Consider the following 23,349-nt stretch of genomic DNA (forward strand, 5'->3'; position numbering starts at 1 on the left):
TGGAGAGTCCACTGCCCAACCCGACTGCTCCCTTATATTGCCCAGGATTGCAGAATCACAGCAAGCTCAGGAAGATGGTGAAAGTGGTGAGCAGGACAGAGAGGAAACTCTTCCCTACCCCACCAGGTTTTGTAACAAACGGTCCCAACGGTTGAAAGGTTGTGGGCACCCTTTCCACAGAGGTGCCTGAGTGAGGAGGATGGCTAGAAATGACAAGCCGAGGACCCTACATTCTTGCTCTCTCCAGTTCTTTGCACAATGGGGTAATTAACCCACAATTAGACAGATTTGGAGTGAATAATGATCAAGGGAAATTGTCATCAACTTTTGTAAAAATGATTGAAAATCTAGATTTAATGGATTCTTGGAGGTACAAGCATAGATTAGAGAGAGAACACACATACTTCTCTGGACCAAACAAATCGGCTAGCTTGGTGCTTTACTGAGTACCCAGGTGGGCAGAGCTGAGTGAGAACAAACCCCTTCCCAGCTCATCTACCCAGGTCTTCGTAACACATGCCAAGTCAATGCCCTCATCTACAATAATAGAATCACAGAACTGTAGACCCTTGGGATCCCTTCCAGCTCTATGATCCTATGATTCTACTTCACCAAAGATTCCTGAGTAAGTTGAGCAGTCAAGGAGTGAGAGGAGAGGTCCTCTTGTGAATCCTGAACTGGATCAGTTGTAGGAAGCTAAATAAATAGGCAGTTTTGCGAATGGGGAGGCATGCATGGATGGGTAGACAATAAGTGGCACTGGGAGAAGGAGGAGAAAGTGCTTACCTAGAGGGTGGCTGGAGGCAGGTGTCAGTTGACCCCAGACAGCAAGGAGCCCCACAAGGAGGAGAAAGCTACCACACCACATGATGGACAAGCTAAGTCTGCTGCCCAGCCCATGGCTCACTTATATCTCAGAAAACAGGTTCTCTGGGGAATTCCCAAAGAAGGAGGTGAAGGAAGAAGGGACAGAGGTCAGGAGAGGAAGTGGAACAGAGTGGACATTCTTTTCTTTCTAAGAAGGTTTTGCAACAAACGATCACAAAGCAGCTAATGCAACTTCAACTATTTAGTATCCTCAGCAAACTTGGCCACCTCACTGCTCATCTCATCTTTGGATTGTTTGTGAAAAAGTTAAAAAGCACAAGTCTCAAGACCGATTCTTGGGGAACTCTGTTTTCTATTACTCTCCACCTACAGAGCTTCCTGGAGAGCAGTTCCTCTTCTGCTCCCCAAGGTTTCCTTATGATAAACTTGTGAGCCTGCAAGAGCCCCTCCCATCCAGATCCCCAGACAGGATCACACCTGCTGCACTTCAGTGCTTGCTGTTCCCAGACTATTCCCTGCCAGAGCTATCAACCTTCCCTTTTTTTGGTGGGAAATTCCCTTATTCCAGCGCCGTTTCCCTGGCTGGAATAAGGGAATTTCCCGCAAAAAAAGGGGAAGGTTGACAGCTTTGTTCCCTGCACTCCTTGCTCAGCCTCCAGCCTTTTCTGAGGACCACAAGAATTGTCCCCAAGGGTGACTCATGGCACCTCAAGGATGGAGGCAGCAAGTCTGGCCAAAACAGAGGATGTGGCAGCTCTTATCGTCTGGTTCTACCTGGAGCCAGTGTAGTGTAGTGGTTAAGAGCGGCAGACTCGTAATCTGGGGAACCGGGTTCGCGTCTCCGCTCCTCCACATGCAGCTGCTGGGTGACCTTGGGCTAGTCACACTTCTCTGAAGTCACTCAGCCCCACCCACCTCACAGGGTGTCTGTTGTGGGGGAGGAGGGGAAAGGAGATTGTTAGCCGCTTTGAGACTCCTTCGGGTAGTGATAAAGCGGGATATCAAATCCAAACTCTTCTTCTTCTCTTCTTCCTTTTCAGTGAAAAGAGGCAAAGTAGGTGCTGATCAGTTCTGCTTTCTCTATGTAACCCAACAGCATTTCTCCATCTTCTGCAAGCAGAGGACGTGACACTTGCGTGTTCTTCCTCTTACTTCAGATATAGCTGAGGCTTCCTGTTTCTGCTTGAGCCAGGAATGGAGGTATCCCTCAAAACCACAGGGAGAGACAGATAAGCAAAGAATGATGGAGGAAACTCAATCTTTGAATTCCTCTCTGGGTGGGAGAGGAACAGGCTCTCACCTTCGGATTGTCCTGTGGTCTGGCACTTGCTTCCCTACGGAATGCGAGGGCGGCAAAGACACTGGGTGCATGAGCACCCCGACTGCCATGACCCCCGATCCATTCCTGGAGGAAGACAAAATCCTGCTAATTGGACTAAAGTACAGGCACGTGCTAGAGGCGATGAGAAAACAAACTTTGGAACATCTCGGCTACAAGGATTTAAAGGTCGGAATTGAGATAAGGTTTCATTCGGTGCCAGAGACGGTGGGGGGAGGGGAGCCTACGGTTGTTTTTTCAAAGTTTTTCTTCTACATTTCTGATTTGGCAACCCTCCTCGGAATATAAAAAGTGAGGGTGGGAGAAACTGGATTAATATTATGAAATTTAACATCAAACTGGAACTGCGTATGTGAGAGGAATGGAATGGAGAGAGAGAGAAAGAGGAGGAAGTATCACCTTTGATAGGACCATGTTGGAATATAGAGTCGGTCACGACTGGACCTAATGGTCAAGGGTCCCTTTACCTTTACCTTTTTACCTCACTTGAAACTTTAAGTTGCTTAACATATTAACACTATTTGAAACCATAAGATTCTAGCTGTTGTATAAGGGATGCTATCTTGAAGGGAATGTAATTGAAATTATTAAGATTTTGGAAAAAAGGGACGCGGGTGGCACTGTGTTCTAAACCACTGAGCCTAGGGCTTGCCGATCAGAAGGTCGGCAGTTTGAATCCCTGTGATGGGGTGAGCTTCCGTTGCTTGGTCCCTGCTCCTGCCAACCTAGTAGTTCGAAAGCACATCAAACTGCAAGTAGATAAATAGGTACTGCTCCGGTGGGAAGATAAACGGCGTTTCCGTGCACTGCTCTGGTTCACCAGAAGCGGCTTAGTCATGCTGGCCACATGACCCGGAAGCTGTCTGCAGACAAACACTGGCTCCCTCAGCCTATAGAGCGAGATGAGCAATGTAACCCCAGAGACGTCCGTGACTGGACCTAACGGCCAGGGGTACCTTTACCTTTAAGATTTTGGAAAGCAGAAAATAAAAAACAAAGAGGTACCCATCAAAACTAGCACACGAGGAGGCCACTTTAACTAAATTGTATAATTCCATATATAAATAATTGGTTTTAATAATCATATTAATTGGATAAAATTGGCAGGCATAATGAGGCTGCTATTGGAACAATACTGGAAAATCAATAAAAAATATTCAGACTGGTGGCAGCTGTAAGCATTCTTGAATGATGCTGAATATTTAGAGCCATTCCAACCTGGGTTCAGGCATGAAGGATGACCTCTGCAGAGAGCAGGACAGGGGGGGATCATTAAAAAGTAGGGTTGGAAAGGACCCTGAGGGTCATCTATTTCAAGCCCTTGTAATGCAGGAATGCTACCGTGCTCCTGCTTCTAGATCTCTCTTTGGCTTTTGTTACCATTGACGACATGAAACAGTTCTAGGGGTCTTAATAGGTCACAAACTTAACATGAGTCTTATTTTCCCAAGGAGGAGGAAGGCCATTGATGGGAAGAGAGTTCTTCTGAGAAAGCCACCTGCCAGGCACCTCCACTTCCCAGCTGACAAGACCCATTTTGCAGAACTAGGCAGGCAGGTCTGGGATCTGCTGACTGGTGGCATGATTTTTTTTTAATAATATATTTATTGGGATTTTAAAGACATTTAAAAAATACAAAACAGAAAAGAAAAATCCAAAACACAAAAGATACAACAATACAAAAAATACAAAAAAGAAAAATATGCATAACAAAAAAAGATTCTAACTTAAAACCCTTATTGCCAATTTATTGACTTCCTCATTCCTCCTCCTTCTGCAATTCTTTATATATCCTCTGTAGTAAACTCTAAATCTTATATACTTTCTAATTATCACTTTAATATTACCTTATTTCTGTATCTTAACCTATTATATTATATCCAGATCTTTCTTCTTAATTAATTTCTCATCATTTTCTAACGATATTTATTTTACATCATTGTCTTATCTACAACCTCTATTTTATCTCCTTCACTTCCACAAATTTCTAATCTATTATATGCTTATTCTTTAGGTAAATTTTGAATTTCTTCCAAACTTCTTCCACTTCTGCTTCACTTCGATCTCGGAGTCTCCCGGTCAGTTCAGACAGTTCCATATATTCTATCAACTTCTTCTGCCATTCATCCACCGTTGGTATTTCTTCATTCTTCCAGTTCTTTGCAAGTAGAATTCTTGCAGCTATTGTGGCATAAAAAAAAAGTAACATCCTTCCTAGATATATCATCTCCCGTTATCCCCAGTAAGAAGGCCTCTGGTTTTTTAGAAAATGTGTTTTTCAACACTTTTTTTTCAATTTATTATAAATCTTTTCCCAGATGTCTCTCACTTGGGGGCACGTCCACCACATGTGGAAGAAAGTTCCTTCTTGCTTTTTACATTTCCAACATTTGTTATCATGTTTATGATAAATCTTTGCTAACTTTACCGGAGTCAGGTACCATCTATACATCATTTTCATTAAGTTTTCTTTTAGCATTGTACATGCGGTAAATTTCATATTCTGTTTCCATAACCTTTCCCAGTCTTCCACCATAATATTGTGTCCTACATCATTTGCCCATTTTATCATCACACATTTTGTTTGTTCATCTTTTGTATGCCATTCCAACAGTAAATTATACATTTTTGATAGATTCTTACTTTTTGAATCTAACAATTCTGTTTCCAATTTAGACTTTTTCATTTGAAAACCAACTTTTTAATCCATTTTGTACAATTCATTAATTTGATAATATTGTAACCAGTCATTTACATTGCTCTTCAACATCTCATACGGTTTTAACTTAATCTGATCTCCTTCTTCCACTAAAATATCCCTATATTTCAACCATTTTGTTGACATATTCAATCTTTTCTGCGTCTTAGCTTCTGCTGGTGAAATCCACCTGGGTGTTTTTGGCTCTAGCAAATCTTTGTATCTAGTCCATACATTATACAATGATTTTCTAATAATATGATTTTTAAAACCTTTATGTACCTTAACTTTATCATACCATAAATATGCATACCATCCAAATGCCTTATCATGTCCTTCCAGATCTAATATATCATCATTGTCTAATGTAAACCATGTCAAAGAGAACAACAACTACCAGACCTTTAGAAGGCATCTCAAGGCAGCCCTGTTTAGGGAAGCTTTTAATGTTTGATGGATTTCTGTATTTTAATATTTTGTTGGAAGCCACCCAGAGTGGCTGGGGGAACCCGGCCAGATGGGCGGGGTATAAATAATAATAATAAATAATAATAATAATAATAATTAACCATTCCCTTAGCCAGAAAAAGGCTGCTGCTTCAAAATATAACTTCAAATCCGGCAGGGAAAAGCCTCCTCTTTCTTTAGCATCTGTTAAAAGTTTATATTTCATTCTTGGCTTTTCCCCCTGCCAAATGAACCTCGATAATACCTTTTGCCATTCTTTAAAACAACCAACATTATCTACAATAGGTAATGCTTGGAACAAAAACAACATCTTTGGCAATACATTCATTTTTATAACAGAAATGCGGCCCATGATAGACAATTTCAAATTTGACCAACCTTCTAAGTCATATTTTATCTCTTTCCATAATTTATCATAGTTATTTTTAAATAAATTAATGTTCTTTGCAGTCATATTCACTCCCAGGTATTTCACCTTCTTAACAAATGTAAACCCTGTATTGTTCTGTAATTTATTAATTTCCTCCGCCGACAGATTTTTACTTAAGACTTTAGTCTTTATTTTATTTAATTTAAATTCTGCTGTCCAAACTCGTGAATCACTTCCAAAGCTCTAATTACACTTGTCTCTGGATCTCTGCTGACTGGTGGCATGATGTCTGCTCCCACCAAATCCTTCCTCCAGCCCACCTGGCCTGCTCAGCGTTCCAGGATCCCCAAGTGCAGAAGGGAGGACCACAGGGGCCGGGGTGACTGGCCACTGGATCTTCTCACCAATCCCAAGTGCAGCTCCTGGGCAGTGCTGGGGGCTGCCTCAGGTTGGGTCTTGTAGAAACCCTGGCAGCTCCAAGGCAGCCACTTGCTCCAGCAGCAGCCAAACTCAGCATTCTGGAGTCTCTGCCCCCCAGCAGCTTCTTCCGAGTTCTGCCCCCTTGAACAGGCCAACCCTCTCACATGAAGGTGGACCCTCCATGCCCTCCCACCTGCTGCCCCCTCTGGGCATTTGGCCAGTGAAGGGCTGTGGGGAGCACTTGGTTCCTAGGGTCAGTGGAAGGACCCTCCTGGCTCTGGCTTTGCGATGTGAATTTCACAGTGCTATTATTTCCCTTTGAGAGATGCTTTTCCCCCACTGGGACAGCAGCGGATGTGGTTCTCCTCTTGATGCCTCATGTCATGCAACGCAAGAACCAGACTCAGTACATGCAAGAAAGCTCAGGTTTTATTTGGGGATAGATGATCCCAGGTTATTGCTTCTTGGGAGAAAAGCAATGACAAACCTAGGCAGCATCTTAAAAAGCAGAGACATCACCTTGCCGACAAAGGTCCGTCTAGTTAAAGCTATGATTCTCCCAGTAGTGATGTATGGAAGTGAGAGGTGGACCATAAAGAAGGCTGATCGCAGAAGAGTTGATGCTTTTGAATTATGGTGCTGGAGGAGACTCTTGAGAGTCCCATGGACTGCAAGAAGATCATTCTGAAGGAAATCAGCCCTGAGTGCTCCCTGGAAGGACAGATCGTGAAGCTGAGGCTCCAATACTTTCACCACCTCATGAGAAGAGAAGACCCTGATGTTGGGAAAGATGGAGGGCACAAGGAGAAGGGGACGACAGAGGACGAGATGGTTGGACAGTGTTCTCGAAGCTACCAACATGAGTTTGACCAAACTGCGGGAGGCAGTGGAAGACTGCGTGCTCTGGTCCATGGGGTCCCGAAGAGTCGGACACGACTAAACGACTGAACAACATAGATGATCCCAGCAGCCTCCCCAGAGATAGAAGGAGGGGGGCATGGCAACACATTGATGTCTGTTCTGGGGTCGGGGTCTTCTCAGACAAGGTGATCACGTTGAGGGACTCAGTCCTCCTTAGTGGAATTTTCTGTAGGAAGAAAAGAGAAAGAGTCAAGGAGGAGGCAGCCAAGTAATTGAGCATGTGCCCCTTAGGGCAAGCAGAAGGAATGATAGAATCATAGAATTGTAGGCTTGAAAGGGAGCCCAAGGGTCATCTAGCCCAACCCCCTGCAAGAAGGGATCTCATTTAAAGCATCCATGACAGATGGTCATCCAACCTCTGCTTATAAACCTCCAAGGAAGGAAAGTTCACCATCTGCCACAGGAGTACCTTCCACTGTTGACTGACTCTTACTTTCAGAAGGTTGTTCCTGGTGTTTAGTTGTAATTTCCTTTCCTGTAACTTGCAGCCATTGGTTCGAGTCCTACCCTCAAGAGCAGGAGAAAACAGGCTTGCACCACCCTCCATGTGACAGCCCTTTAGGTTTTTGAAGATGTCTATCATATTTCCTCTCAGTCTCCTCTTTCCCAGGCTGAACATTCCCAACTCCCCCGACTGTTTCTCACAAGGTTTGGTTTGCAGACCCTCGATCATCTTGGTCACCCTCCTCTGCACACCTTCCAGCTTGTCAATATCCTTCTGAAACCGAGGTGCCCAGAACTCGACACATAACTCCAGGTGAGTGTAGAGCAATACTATGACTTACTTCCCTTGATCTGGACACTAGAATTCTGTTGAGGCATCCTAGGATTGCATGAGGTTTCTTTGCCGTTGCATCACTCTTTTGACTCATGTTAAGCAAAGGGTCTACTAGGGCCCCTGTTTCCTTTTCACATGTACTGCTGTCAAGCCAGATGTCCCCCATCCCATGTGCTTCAAGCCTGGCTCCTCTTGAAGCTCCTCAGACGTCCTCCCTCCATGGGTGATAAGGGGGAGATCCACCATCCTTAAGCTCACCCATGCATAGGACAGGATGGTGCCATCCTGAGATAGAAGCCTGTACAACTTCACAGACCGCCCCCTGCCCACTACACATGCATGCGTGCGCGCACACACACACACACACACACACAGAATGAATCTTAGCTAAGTTCCCGCAGACCATCATGCACTCCAGTATGGTACGGAACCGATTGCCATTCCCCCCGCAGCCCCCATATACAGATATCTCGCACTTCCTGGTGGCTGGGTTGCAGTAGTAAAATTCTGAATAAGCCTCACAAGGGCCAGGGTCCTTTGGCAGCTTGCAAACCTCTGAGGCCACATAAGGCAGAGAAAGAGGAAGCAGATAGGTTTTTCTTAGGGCAGGAAGGTGGCAAGAGTTTTTAATTCCAACTTCATGTTCCCTGCATGCATTCCTTCATGGGAATAATGCAAAGCCCCTCCATAAAAGGCAAAGGAGTCATTGAGCCTTCTCTTTCGAGGCAGAGAGGAATTGTGCCTTGGGCTATTTGGCAAGTCCAGCTCAGGGACTGAATTTGGGGGACCTGCTGGTTCAGATCTCTGCAGCCCTTTTGCCTCTCAACCCTTTGCCAAAGCTCTCCTTCAGAGGTCTGCAGAAACACATCAATCCCGAAAAACCTCATCTTCAAAACAAGATGAAGCCCATTGGGTGACTTGGGCCAGTCGCTTCCTCTCATCTTAGCCTACCTCACAGGGTTGTTGTGGGGATTAAATGAGGAAGGGAGAGAACGAGGCATGCAACCTTGAGCTCCATGGAAAGGAAGGTGGGTGATAAACACAATCAATGAAGCCAATAAAATGCATTTTTCTGGTGGGTCCCCCCTCTCAGTACCTGGGCTGATTTCCCCGCAGGCTTCCTCGCAGGCCTCCTTTGTCTCGAACCTGTTGCGGTTGCCCCAGCAGCCACCGTAGTTTAACTGGTTGCACTTCTTCTTCAATGGGTTGTAGTAGTAATGTGTCACGTATGCTATGCACGGTCCACTTTCAGGCGGCAACTGGCATCTGTCACTGCGAACTGTTGGAGGCAGAATGGATGGAGGAAATATTCTCAGTCTCCGGGGCACTTAAGTTGGCATGGCCGATGCTACCTCCACCGGTTGCCCAGAGAAGAGAGGTGGGGAGGGGGCAAAAGAGGCAGGGGGTTTGCCAGTACCTGAATCCAGGCAGCTCCGGCTGCACCCAGTGAAGCAGCACTTCTGGGTGAGAGGGCACTCTCGGTCATCTCTGCAGGTGTCGTTGCAGGGGGCAAATGTGCGCACCAATTCCATTTTTGGGCACACGCCAGGGTGCTCTGGGAAAAAAGAGAGATGGGGAGATTGGGGGAGGGACTAGATGACCTTCTGTAGCCCTTCCTACGTGGCAGAGGCATGTGCCCAGCTTTTTCTCTGGGCAGGAAAGCCAATGGATGGCCCTGCTAAGTCCCTCCATGGTGGGCTGTGCAGCTTCACCCCCCTTAAGTCCAGGCCCTCTGACCTTCCCTGCTCACCCACCCACTCCATAAGAGCACAAGAAGAACCTTCTGGATCAGGCCAATGGCCCATTTTGTCCAGTGGCCAACTGGATGCTTCAATGGGAAGCCCACCAGAAGGACCCAAGCGCAAGAGCCCTCTCCCCTCTCCCCTCCTGGGGTTTCCAGCAGCTGGCATTCAGAAGCATCGCTGCCTCCAACCATGGAGGCAAACAGAGCCATCCTGCTAGAAGTCATTGAGAACCCTCTCCTCCTCCATGAATTTGCCTTTTAAAGCCATCTGGGGTGGAATCTAGACTAAGGTTACCAGATTTTTTTCAATGAATCCGGGGACGCTTTTCAGCTTCAATGGATTTTGTATGGGGACTGATTTGTAAATCCGGGGACTGTCCCTGGGAAATGGGGACGTCTGGTAACCTTAATCTAGACACATATAAGAAAGGTTGTTAAAGTGCTTTAAAAAAAAAGTTTTGAAAAATATATGGAATTTGCCATAGCTCACCATCACCATCTAGTGTTACATTTGTATAATGCACTTTACAACACACTGAAAACGTTTTATTTGCAGCTGTATAGCTGAGTCCTAGGTTGCTGGCCGCCATCGCCTCCTGTGGGAGGGAGTTCCATAGTTCAACTATGTACTGCCTTGTGAAGACGTCCTTTCTCCTAATGAACTCCTGTGTTTACAGCTTCATATGCGTATCTCTGGATATTTCTGAAATGCGCTTGGTGGTTCATGCCACCAAGAAAAGCCCTGGAATTGTTTGGAATGCCAGGACTCACTCTTGGAACATGTGAGGAAATCATTGAAAGGGGAAAACATCTGAGCATGTGCAGAGTTCATATCCCCCTGTTATGCTCCTAGCACTGGCAGCCACCACCATACAGCTTGGCATTAGGGAGTGGAGACTGTGTGAGTGGCAGACAAGTGGGCTCGAGCCCCAGCACCTCTTCCCGGGCAGAGTTTAACATTGGTTCTCCCACCCACAAATATGTGCACCCAACTGCTCCCCACCCCCACAATCAGGTCCCCATATCTCTCCCCCACCCAAGAGATACCTTCTTCAGCCACCTGGCAAGTCTGCCCACACTCATTGCTGCAGCACTTCTGGATTGGCAAGGAGAGTCCTGAGCCACAGTCCTGGTGATTGTTGCAAGTCGTTGAGCAGTTCGTAGGCTGGCCTGGCTGGGGGCTCAGCCTGGGGCAGTAGCCGGGCTGGTCTGGGGATGAAAGGAAAATGTAAGGAACTAAGAAGGGCCTGCTGGATCAGGCCAGTGGGCCACCTAGTCCAGCATCCTGTTCTCGCAGTGGCCAACCAGGTCACCCAAAGGGAATCCCTGCCTGTGTTTTCCAGCCCAGGTAGCCACCAAACCCCCTTGTGTGGATGGATGGGTGGTCGAGAGCACATTTGGGTCAGAAGGTGAGGCAGATGGGAAGTTGCTGACTTCATTTCTCTCCAAAAAAAGAGGGGCTGCTGCCCCTCTGCTTACCCTCAAGTGGGAGCATGCACTGGTTCCCACAGCCGGTCAGGCAGCAGCGCTCGCTCCCTGGGCAGCTGTTGTCCCTGGAGCAGAACTGGCCACAATGGGTGTCATTGTTTTTGGTCAGAGTAGGGCAGGTGCCAGGCTTACCTGTGATGGAGAAAGAGAGAGGGAGAGATAGATAGATAGATAGATAGATAGAGAGAGAGAGAGAGAGAGAGAGAGAGAGAGAGAGAGAGAGAGAGAGAGAGAGAGAGAGAGAGAGAGAGAGAGATGGATTACTAAGCCTTTCATTGGTGCTGGAAAAGAAAGCATTTCAACTCCTCTCCACTTTGAAAATTGAAAGCTTCTGCCGCTTAAAGAGGAGAACATAGGAACAGCCTGCTGGATCAGGCCAATGTCCCCTCTATGCCAGCATCCTGTTCCTATCTTTGTCGTTTCTTTGGGAGGCGGGTGGGGCTAGCTTCTCGGTACACGGTGTGTCCTTAAGTCTCTCATGCAGCTTGCCTGAAGGTGGGACTGGGCTTCAAAGGCAAGTATTCCTCCTGTCCTGCCACAGAAGACCAGCAGGTGGCACTAAATTTGCACCCCCAAAGTGTCCTGCTCTTGTCCACAGCTGGGAGGGGGGGTCAGAAAAGGGCTGGCATTTCAGAGGCAATGTATCAGGGTCTGTCCATGCCTCATCTTAATGTGGATGGGGAACCCCTTGTCCTCTTATCATTATTTAACTGCTCTTTACCAGGGTAGGGTACAACAACAACAACAACAACAACAACAACAACAACAACAACAACAACAACATAATAATAATATACCACCCTATACCTGCCGGTCTCAGGATAAAATCAGAAAACCACAAAATACATAATCAAAATGAAAACCAAACCAACCCAATGACCTCCCTCCCCCAACATATTTTAAAAGGGGATGGGCTATTCTCGGTCACCAGTCTAGTTGCCATATTCCGGATTAACAGTAGTTTATGAGTCACCTTCAAAGGTAGCCCCACGTAGAGCGCATTGCAGTAGTCCAATGAGGAGATAACCAAGGCGTGTACCACTCTGGCGAGACAGTAAGGAGGCAAATGGAGTTCGTGGGCACAGAATTGACCTGCGCCTCCATGGAGAGCTGTGAGCTCAAAATGACTCCCAGGCTGCACACCTGGTCCTTCAGGGGCACAGTTACCCCATTCAGGACCAGGGAGTCCTCCACACCTGCCTGCCCCCTGTCCCCCCAAAACAGTACTTCTGCCTTGTCAGGATTCATCCTCAATCTGTTAGCTGCCATCCATCCTCCAACCGCCTCCAGACACTCACACAGGACCTTCACTGCCCTCACTGGTTCCGATTTAAAAGAAAGATAGAGCTGGGTATCATCCACATACTTGTGAACACCCAGCCCAAACCCCCTGATGTGCAAACACTCCACAAACGGATTTCAATTCACTGCCTTGCAAACAGCGACGCTTCAGCTGGGATTCCTGCCTCTGCAAGGGATTGAACTAGATGACCCTTGGGATCCTTTCCATCTCAACAGGTATATGATTCTTTAACATTGCAATGAATACGCAATACTCAATGAATAGCCTGCCTCTGCATAGGTTTTCTGCAAGTAATCAATAATAATAATAATAATAATAATAATAATAATAATAATATATTATTTATACCCTGCCCATCTTATCGTATGCTGTGCATTAATTACCTGCCCCTAACCCTAAGGTCCCAGTGCGGGTTGCAAAATTAAAACAGTCTTAAAAAGAGTCTGGAACCATTTATAATCTTAAAAATCAGATGGGTCTGAAAAACATACACCTGAAGCATCGAAAGCCAGGGGAAAGAGATGCTTCTTCAGCCTCCTTCAAAAACTGCACCATGAAGGTGTCATCTGCTACTGAGTCAGGCTTCAGGTCCTTGCATTGATTTACAAAGCGCTGAGCAATTTGGGGCCAGGATCCCAAATCAGGAACCCTGATATTCCGGCTCGATCACTGAGATCATCTGCAGGAGCATCTTTGCTCATTCCTTGGGTTGCTGATGCTTCTTTGTCATTGGCCCACTCCTGTGGAACTCCCTGCCACTGGAGATTCAGCAGGACCCTTCTGTGCCAACATCTAAACACCTGCTGAAAACTTTTCTATTCTTCCAGGCCTGTCCAGGCAATTCAGAATATATTCCCCCACAATGGTCTGCTGGTGTTTGTTTCTAATTTCTTTTTTTGCTTTTAACTTTTAATTATTTTATTGCCTGGTTTTATGTCTTTATATTGCTGTAAACCACTGGCATATGTTTCATTAAACAAATAGTACAACTGTACAAAGAAACAGATGAAAATGCACAAAGAAGAAGATACTGTACAAAGAAACAGATCAAAATGCAGCAGCGTCAATGAAAAGGGACAACCCAAGCCAGGTAACTGCCAATATACGTAGGTGTCCACCTGTCCCAGGAAGCAGAGAGTGATCCCTGCTTGGCCCCAGGGGGATGAGCACACCAGGTGGGGTCTTCCCTCCTTCTCTCAGCTTCCCACCCTGCGTGTCACAGGAGCAGAGGGAGGCTGGGTGCTGAGTCAGCCTGGGGTGGGTGGGGACGCCTCTCTCTAGCAAGCAGATCCAAACTTCAACCATGATGTGTCAGACATGGAGGAAAGTCCCAGGGCCAGATCTGACGCCTGCCTGCCTGCCAGGACTCCTTCACGCAAGAGCAGGGAGTGAGCGAAACAGAAGATGTTATCTGACCTGGCAGAGACAACGCTAGCTCAGGTAGTAGAGTGTGAGACTCTTAACCTCAGGGTCGTGGGTTTGAGCCCCACATTGGGCAAAATATTCCTGTATTGCAGGGGAGTTGAATAAATGGCCCTTGTGGTCTCTCCCAACTCTCCCATTCTGTGTTTCTATGATTCTATGAAGGCTCATGCCAGCTTCGCCGTTAGGAGAGAGGCAGCTGAAAAAGAGCAATAAAATGTAGAGCAGGAGAAGTCAAAGTAGAGCAGGAGAATAAAAAGTAGAGCAGGAGAAGTCAAGCAACAAGAAGAAATAAAAAAAATCCTTCCAGTAGCACCTTAGAGACCAACTAGGTTTGTCATTGGTATGAGCTTTCATGTGCATGCACACTTCTTCAGATACACTGAAACAGAAGTCACCAGACCCTTATGAATAGTCAGAGGGTGGGGGTGGGGGTATTACTCAGAAGGGTGGTGGGAATGGATGATTAGCTGATAGGAGTGATAAACTTGTTGATGACTGTTAACGACTGCAATTGGTCTGGCGACTTCTGTTTCAGTGTATCTGAAGAAGTGTGCATGCACACGAAAGCTCATACCTATGACAAACTTAGTTGGTCTCTAAGGTGCTACTGGAAGGAATTTTTTTATTTTTTTGTTTCGACTGCATCAGACCAACACGGCTACTTACCTGTAACATGCAACAAGAAGGTTTCTGTTAACATGTTAAAGGCAGTGGGGCTCTTAAATATAGGAAGTGTCAGATCATTGCTACATCTTGCCCAATATTGTCAGCACTGGCTGGCAGTAGACTTCAGGAGAGGTATTCTGCCCACTGAGCTTCACCCCCACCCCAAAGGGGGAGAGAGGGAAAGACCAGGCTGAAACTATTAGCTTCTGATCACAGAATTATCAGAGGGTAGAGTTGGAAGGGACGCAGGAGCCATGGCTAAAGAGGACCACAACTTTAATATAGTTTGAAAAACCCAAGCAGTGTACAAAGTGCTTACATCCGGGTTCCACGGTGTGCGGATGCGCAGAAGTGATCTGCGTACCACGCGCATGCGCAGAAGCGATCTGCGTGGTGTGCGCATGTGCAGAAGCGCTCTATCGGTGCTTTGTGCACGCGTGGAAGAGACACTCCGTTAACGGACTGCTCGGGGAGCGACCAGCTCCCTGGAACCAATTGCGTCCGTAAACCAAGGTACCACTGTATCATCATCATCATCATCATCATCATTTGCATACCACCCTATACTGCAAGTCTCAGGGCAGTTCACAGGATAAAGTCACAATATCAAAACACAAAATACATAATCAAACACCCCCCCCAACCCCAACCCAATAAAGCACCCCCAACGCATTTTAAAAGGGCATTAGAGGACAATCAACTAAAGGCCTGATTAGTGAGAAATGTTTTTGCCTGGTGCCTAATGGTTTATAATGAAGGTGCCTGGCAAACCTCTCTGGGGAGAGCATCCCACAAATAGGGAGCCGCTGCAGAAAAGGCCTGCTCTTGCAAAGTTCCTTTTCAAATTCTGAAAACATAAGATCATTGGCCCATAAGATCATTTCACCAACCTCAAGTCTGAGCCCTCTTGCCCCTGACAGCAGGATCTATAGTGAAGGGGAAACTACGGGACAGGAGATGGTGGTTTCATGGCGATGAGGACTCGTTCAGCTGCCCATCCGCCTCCCATCAGCCCCAAGCCAGCACAGCCGTAAGATGCAGAGGCTAAGGGGAATTGCAGCCATTTCAGAGGCAGGCTGCCTTAGAGAGGGTTTCCCATGGAGATTGGAACAAGGGAGCCCAAGGAGACACTCACCTGGAGGTATCTCACCAGACACAGGTGCCAGCTCACCCCAGAAGGCAAGGAGCACAACCAGGCAGAGGCTGATGGACTTCATGGCGAAGCAGGTCTGAGTCCCAGCCTCCACACGGGAGGCTTTGTATCCCATGCAGAAGAAACTGACAGCACATTTGGGAATTTTTCGGCTCCACCCAGAATGAACAGAAAGCAGAAAGGAATGGATTGGTTGGGAAAGGCTGGAGAATCTGAGTGACTGGAGAGGGACGTTTCCAAGCCAGCACCCCATTCGTAGGCAGGCGATGACTCCGCTGAGTCCTCCTAGGCGTGCCTCTTCTGTTATCAAAATGCATTTTGAAAGGATCACAGAAATGAGGAGTTGCCTCCAGGCACTTCCAAGTACCAGGGGAAGTGCAGCCCAAACCCAGGAGACCCGATGCCAGCCTTGAGTCTGGGTGGCCTTGTGCTTGGGCCATTCAGCCGTCTGTGCCAAAGGGGAAAGGGCCCCTTGGCTGCAGGAGGCAGTTGTGTTCCCCTCCCCAAAGCGGATGTCATTACCCACCTGGGCTGCTTTCATGAGAAGAAGAGGTTCCAGGTGCGGTGGGAACAGAGCTGAACTGCGGCTGGGGCTGACAAGCCTCACATCCCTAAGAACGTAAGAAGAGTCTGCTGGATCAGGCCAATGCTCCTCAGATGAAAAGAGGGACATTTCTCACTCCACCACAACTGACCCACCATCCCCTTGCAAAATACTTCCTATCAGAAGAAGGGCGACTGCCACCACGAGTCTAGCTTGGTGATTTCCTGGGTACTCACTTGTAGAAACCCTGGCAGCTCCAAGGCAGCCACTTGCTCCAGCGGCCAAACTGAGCCTTCTGAAGTCTCTGCCCCCAGGCAACTTTGCCCATGGTCTGCCCCCTTGAACAGGCCAGCGCTCTCACCTGAAGGTGGACCCTCCATGGACTCCCACCTGCTGCCCCCTCTGGACTCTTGGACCAGGGACTGTGGGAAGCACTTAGTTCCTCAGGTACAGCAGAAGGCACCCTTCCAGGCTCCTCCTCCTCCTCCTCATAAGTCTTATAAATAATAATAGTGATGCTGATTGTGATGATGACGGAATCTAGATAGACTGCCTCTGGCACTGGAGGTTTCACCAAGGTCAAGGCTGCCTTGATTTCTAATCAGCAGTGTGTGTGCAGAAAAAGATTAAAAAATCAAAGTCCATTTTGGGAAGCAACTCCTTTGGAGAAAGGGCACAGCCCAAGGTGCCCGCAGAGCAAACCAAACTGAGTAAATGGCAGGAGGAGAAAGGGTGACGCCAAGGAGGTGGGTTTGAGTCCTATACCGTGTTTCTCCAAAAATAAGACACGTCTTATATTTATTTTTCCTCAAAAAAACCCTACTATGGCTTATTTTCAGGGGATGTCTTATTTTTTAATTAAGTATGGTACAGTTTAACCTACAAGGTTAAACTGCCTATCGCTATGTCTTATTTTTGGGGTATGGCGTATATTCCTTGAATGCTTAAAAATCCTGCTATGGCTTATTTTATGGCTACGTCTTATTTTTGGAGAAACAGGGTAGGTGCCCCAGGGTCATCCAGCCCAACCCCCCTCAAAGCCGGAATCATAGCTATTAAATCCTAGAATGCCTGACAGGGAAGGGACCTAATGTTCTTCCTAATGTTTAGAAAGAAGATTCCACCTAAACATTAGGAAGAACATCCTGACAGTAAGAACTGTTCGGCAGTGGAATTTGATACCAAGGAGTGTGGTAGAGTCTTCTTCTTTGGAGGTCTTTAAGCAGAGGCTTGACAGGCATATGTCAAGAATGCTTTGATGGTGTTTCCTGCTTGGCAGGGGGTTGGACTGGATGGCCCTTGTGGTCTCTTCCAACTCTATGATTCTATGACCCTGAGGGTCATCCAGTCCAAAGGGTGTTGCTTAGCGAATGCTATTCAGCAGGGCCATCTTGAGCAGATCGCGCGCCCTGGTGCTGAGGGGCGATCGCTCCGCCGCCCGCCCCGCCCTCGCAGGGCGCAATTGGTTTCCGCGCGGCTTTGCCGTGCGGCGCCCTCCTTGCCAGGCCGGCGCCCAGCTTACCAGTCCCCCGCCATGGTGCACTGCACCACCGGGGGGCTATGTAGAGCCGGCCCTGCTATTCAGCCCGGTGGAACCTTCCATGTGGGGTTCCACAGGGCTCAATCCTATCCCCCACATTGTTTAACATCTACATGAAACCTCTAAGTGGGGTTATCTGAGGTTTGGAGTAGTTGCTAGCAATATGCTGATGACACACAGCTCTATTTCTCAATTACATCTGCAGGTGAGGCAGTGGATGTGCTGGACCAGTGTTTTGCCTCAATAATGGAGCCAACAAACTGAAGCTCAATCCAGATAAGACGAAGGCCCTGTTAGTGGGTGGTTCCCTCGAATGGATGGCTGGCAGGTCACCTGCTCTTGATGGGGTTACACTTCCCCTGAAGGAGCAGCTTCACAGTTTGGGGGTCCTCCTGGATCTTTGCTGTCGCTTGAGACTCAGGTGGTCTCAGTGGCCCAGAATGGCTTCCATCAGCTTTGGCTGGTGGCCCAGCTACGCCCCTATCTGGACAGAGACAGTCTCTTCTTCTCTTTGGCGATCACTCGTAGCCGACAGTCTAACCCCTATTGTCCATGCTCTGGTAACCTCAAGGTTAGATTACTGCAATGCGTTCTACGTAGGGCTGCCTCTGAAGACAGTTTGGAAACTTCAGCTAGTGCAGAATTTACCGTGTTCCCCCTTTTTAAAGACACCGTCTTATTCTTTTTTTTACCTCAAAAAAACACACGGTGTCTTATTTTCAGGGGATGTCTTGTACCTTAAGGCCTCCTCGGAGGGGCCAGGCAGCTGGCTCGGGGTGCTGCTGGGCGCTCTGGGCGGTGCTGCAGCAGCAGCCGGTTCCAGGCACCAAGGCAGCAGGCCGCTGGCTCAGCGCTCCGCCCGGCGCTGCTGGGCGCTCCTCTCTGCAGCTGCCTGTTCCGGTGGCGGGGCGGCAGGCAAAAAAGAAAAAAAGAGGCCAGGCCGCTGCAGGGCATTCCGAGCGCTTGGCGCTGCGGAGCGCTCTGCTCTGCAGCTGCCGGTGGCGGGGCGGCAGGCAAAAAAAAGAGAGGCCAGACTTCGCTCTGTAGCTGCCGGTTCCAGGCAATAATTCAATTCAGAAGAGAAGGCAACCCACCCTGTTGAATTGTCTTTATCCTATCGGACATATTATGAGGCACCCTGTCTCTGTTGGTTAAGAGAATGGATAACATTGGGAAATACAGATTTATTAGATTTGGAAGGATACGACAACAGATTTGGTTGGCACGCATATCTTTGGTACGACAAAAAAAGAATTCATGAAGGTTTTACAAATCATGTGATAAGGAGGTCCTTATATGAGGTGTGGGAAAGAAACAAATCGCTGTTAGAAACTCAGACCCCATGGTGGATTTCACCAGTGGAGGTGTTGACGGTCAAAAAAATAAATATGGAGGGGAAGAGGGCCACTTACGAGGAGATATTGATGAAATCAGAAAAGGGATGGAAGTTGAAACCCTATGATGAAATAAAAGAATTTCTGACTAGATGGTTGCAGTATCACCAAGTAAATGATGTGTTTACAAATGATAAAAAAATAGGTTTTGAAGATAAAAGGTCCAAATTTCAAATAGAATTGTTGGAAGGCAGAACAAAATTGTTGTCAAAAATGTATGATTTGTTGTTAGAATGGTATATGAAAGATGAAATGACAAAAGATGTGATGATAAAATGAGCAAAAGATTTTGGGTATAATATTGAATATGATGCATGGTTGAAATTGTGGAATCAAACATTGAAATTTACTGCATGTACTGCCCTGAAAGAGAATGTCTTGAAGATGATGTATAGATGGTATTTAACACCAGTAAAATTAGCTAAGATGTATAGGATAAGTAGCAAAACATGCTGGAAATGTAAAGAGAAGGATGGTGAATTTTATCATATGTGGTGGACATGCGAAAAAATTAAAAGATTTGGGCAAATGATATATAATGAGCTGAAAAAGATCTTTAAATACACTTTCCCCAAAAAACCGGAGGCTTTTTTATTGGGACACATAGGTCAGGCGATTGCAAAAGGAGACCAAGTATTATTTATGTATGCGACAACCGCGGCTAGGACTTTGTTAGCCCAAAAATGGAAAACTCAGGAGTTACCGACGATTGAAGAGTGGCAGATGAAAATGATGGACTATGCGGAATTAGCAAGGCTGACTGCCAGGATCAGAAACCAGGGAGAGGCAAAGTTCCAAAAAGACTGGAGTAAATTTGTGGACTATATGGAGAGGAACTGTAGAAGTTTAAAGACACTTGCAGGATTGAAATAAATCCTACAAAATGACTCTATGTAGAGGGAGTAAAGGAACTGCGAGATAGGAGTGGATAAGAAAACCGAATGAGGGGAGGGAGGGAAGTCAAAGCTCGGCAGAGCACAGTGAATTTGAGATAATGGAATAGATGTTAAAAGGAGAAAAAATTGTGTTTATTGTGTGTTGTTGTGTTTGTTGTTGAATGTTTTGTTATTGTCTAATGTGTTTATTTGAAAATTTAATAAATTGTTTTTTTAAAAAAAGAATTGTCTTTATCCTATCCAATTTTAGAATTGTAGAAGGAGAGAGCGGGGAGGGGCCCACAGGGTCTTCAACCAAGGCAAGAATCACAGATATGAAAACATGGAATGGTAGCTACAATATGAGGGGACTCCATCATCGAGCCCAAACTGCTGCAAGGCAGGAATCTTCAGTGAAAGGATGGTCTCCCCGACCCCCTAGCAGTGGGGTGGGGGAGGAGGTACCCCAAAGGGCTACACCAGCTGACTCCATTCCGCAAAAAGGTGAAAGAAAATCCTCCTTTACTTGGCCCATAGCTAAACCCTGGAACTCCCGGCTGCAGGAGGTAGTTTGGGCCACCGACTTGGATGGCTTTAAAGGAGAGGTTGATGAATTAATGGAGGAGAAGGGGGATGAGGACGACTCTCAGCCATTATAGTTCTGTTTCTTGAATATCCCATTGGAGGTTTCCAAGCAGAGGTTGGGTGGCCATCTGTTCTGGATGCTCAGATGGAGATGTCTGTCTCTCAGGAGGTTGGGCTAAATGACCCTCGGGCTCCTTTTCTCCTCCTCACCACTCTCGGCTCCCAGAAGGAGGCCACTCTCTCATCTCCACTGCCCAATCCCTCAGCACTTTCGCACCCCCTTGGCGACAGCTGGAGGGGAGAGGGCGGAGTCACTCTCCAATTCGAATCCGTTTCGGGCTCTGCAAAGGGCTTCCTGCTCAACCAAAGGCTTGAGTTCGAATCCTGTTTGCAATGCGCAAAGCGCTCCCGCTCTCCTGTTCGAATTCTGCTTGTCATGTGCAAGGCGCTTCCTTGCCTCCGAATCCTGCAACCCTTTGAAAGGCCCCCGCGCCCCCCTCCCACGAAGATCCGAGTTCGAGAGCCACTCCTCTCCTATCCTACGGAACTCCCTGCTACCTCTCCAGGATGGCGAAGAGCAGGAAGACCACCAGCAGCGGCAGGAAGAAGACCAGCAGGCTGAGCGTCTCGGCGGCCAGCAGGACCAGCAGGACCAACCGGTAGAGCCAGCGGCTGCGCCGCTCCAGCCGCTCCAGCCCCTGCACCATCCCGAGGGGGTAGCGCAGGCAGGGCAGGGCGCCGTGCTCGGGGCGGCTGGCGCGGAAGCGCACCTGGAAGCGGTGCTCCAGGCGGCCCCAGGCGCCGGGCCGCCGTTCGGGCAAGGGCTCATATTCCGCGCGCCCGGCCGCCGATTCCTGCGGCGCCTCCAGCAAAAGCATCTCCTCCTGCAGCTTCCGGATCTCCCACTCCACCACCGGCGTCTTCTGGCGGCACAGCGGGCAGCGCGCGCGGCCGATTTCGGCGGCGCCCGACGCCTCCAGGACAGCGCCCAGGCAGCGCGCGCACAGCTCGTGGCCACAATTCAGGCGCGACGGGCGGTGGACGTCGCCGTCGTAAACCTCTGTGCAGATGGGGCACTCGGACTCCGCATCCTCCTCTCCGTCGGGGAACGCGCTGGGCTCGTTCTCGCCCGTCCCCGCCGCGCCCTTCGCATCCTCCGATCCACCGGGCGCCGGGAGGATGCAGTCCAACTCCCCTTCAGACCCCGACGCCGGCCGCTCGGGCTCAAGCGCGTCCCCGGGGACCCCTGGGGGCTTTCTGGACGGGCCGTCCTCCTCGTCGCCACTCGTCGCCGCGTCTTCAGGCACCACCCGGTGTCCTTGCTGGGTTGTCGTCGAGGCGACAGCGGCGTCATCTTCCCCCGGCGCTCCCTCCTGGCAAAGGGTGCCGCCGCCGCTGCCCCGCGGGCCGCCCTCTCCTTCCTCCGGTGCGGCGAACCCCTCCGAACCGCTGAGGCTCGGGCTCGAAATCTCCGCGGGCGAACCAGGCCTGGGGCCCGCCACTCCGCCGCTCGCCTCCAGGCCAGGCTTCCTCGAGGGCAGGGAGCTGCGCCAGGCGGCCCCTGGCAATCCTCGGGGGCCGGTTCGGGGGTCCGCGCACCCGGTGGGTGCGGTTGAGCCTCTCGGAGTTCGCCGGAGTCTTTTTGCCCGTGGAGCAGTGAGAGTTTTCGGCTGCCAAAGAATACGAGGACAGATTCTCGATGTACCGGTTTGGCGACTCGCAAGGCGGCTGTTTCCGTATCTGGAGACAGGCGCGACCTGCTCCACAGAGGAGGCCTTGCCACCCACGATTCTTTCGGCGGAATGACCTGGCGCCCTTGGGCTGTTTGCTTGTTTTTGAAGGAAGGAAGAAGAGGTCGGTCTGAGGACAGAGCCCTGAGGATGAAAATGTGGTTCTCTCTGCCCCCGCCCCCCCCCGCCACTTCATGCTTGGAGGAGAAATGTCCTGAATCGTGGAAGGGGAGGAGAGGAGAGTGGGAAGGGACACGCTGAGGATCCTTCACATCTAAAAGCATGGAGTGGTACAATAGAATGGGACCCCAAGGGTCATCTAGCCCAACCCCCTGCCCATAGCTGTTCCTTGGTGGGCTCAAACCACTAACCTTCTGCTTAACAGGTAAAGCAAAGCAAAACAACAACAACAACAACAACAACAACAACAACAACAATTTATTATTTATACCCCGCCCATCTGGCTGGGTTTCCCCAGCCACTCTGGGTGGCTTCCAACAGAATACACTAATTTCTTAAAGATTAAAAGCTTCCCTAAACAGGGCTGCCTTCAGATGCCCTCTAAAAATCTGGTAATTACCATATTTTTCTTTTTGACATCTGGTGGGAGGGCGTTCCAATAGTAGTAGTAATAACAACAATAATAATAATAATATAAAAACAAGATTTCTCTAGAATATCACTGCAAGCACTTGGACGTCCCTTTTAAGTGTTTCCTGATAATTGTGTGCACATTTTATTTCCTAAGCCAAGTGTTGTTCTGTAAACTGAACCAAAATCTCTTTCGAATTCCCAAGCCACAGAACAACTTTGCAGCACCCCCCCTCATTGTTGGAAATGAAAAGCTGGAAAAGTTTGCTATGAAGAAGCAGAGGTTGGATGGCTACCTGCCCTATGACTGCTGGAGTGGAGAATCCCACCTTGCAGGGGGGGTTAGACTAGATGACCCTGGAGGGTCTCTTCCACTTCTCCCATTCCAGGAATCTAACTTTTGATAGTATAGGAATAATTCCACACACTGCCAAGAATATAAGGTTGAACAAATCTCTCCATTGCCTCGCTGACAATGTCATTGCCCAG

At 48.2% G+C, this 23,349-nt stretch overlaps 1 protein-coding gene across 1 annotated transcript; it reads right to left on the reverse strand.

Moving 5' to 3' along the window:
- Positions 1-18,769: 18,769 nt before the first annotated feature.
- On the reverse strand, positions 18,770-23,342 carry LOC132592494 (uncharacterized). Its single transcript, XM_060277503.1, has 2 exons — positions 23,289-23,342; positions 18,770-22,413 (listed from the first exon to the last, which is right to left on the reverse strand). The coding sequence occupies exons 1-2, from the start codon at positions 23,340-23,342 to the stop codon at positions 21,094-21,096; spliced, it is 1,374 nt and encodes a 457-aa protein (XP_060133486.1). The 3' UTR covers positions 18,770-21,093.
- Between the last annotated feature and the right edge of the window lie 7 nt (positions 23,343-23,349).

Source organism: Zootoca vivipara, chromosome 7, assembly GCF_963506605.1.
Source record: "Zootoca vivipara chromosome 7, rZooViv1.1, whole genome shotgun sequence".
Classification (NCBI taxonomy): domain Eukaryota; kingdom Metazoa; phylum Chordata; class Lepidosauria; order Squamata; family Lacertidae; genus Zootoca; species Zootoca vivipara.

What these genes read in the sequence shown, in the direction of transcription:
- LOC132592494 (XM_060277503.1), bottom strand. Translation starts at nt 23,342, where the DNA reads ATGACATTGTCAGCGAGGCAATGGAGAGATTTGTTCAACCTTATATTC. An exon ending in TCAACCTTATATTCTTGGCA is followed by an intron (nt 22,414 to 23,288) that starts GTGTGTGGAATT and finishes TTTCATCCTCAG; the next exon opens with GGCTCTGTCCTCAGACCGAC.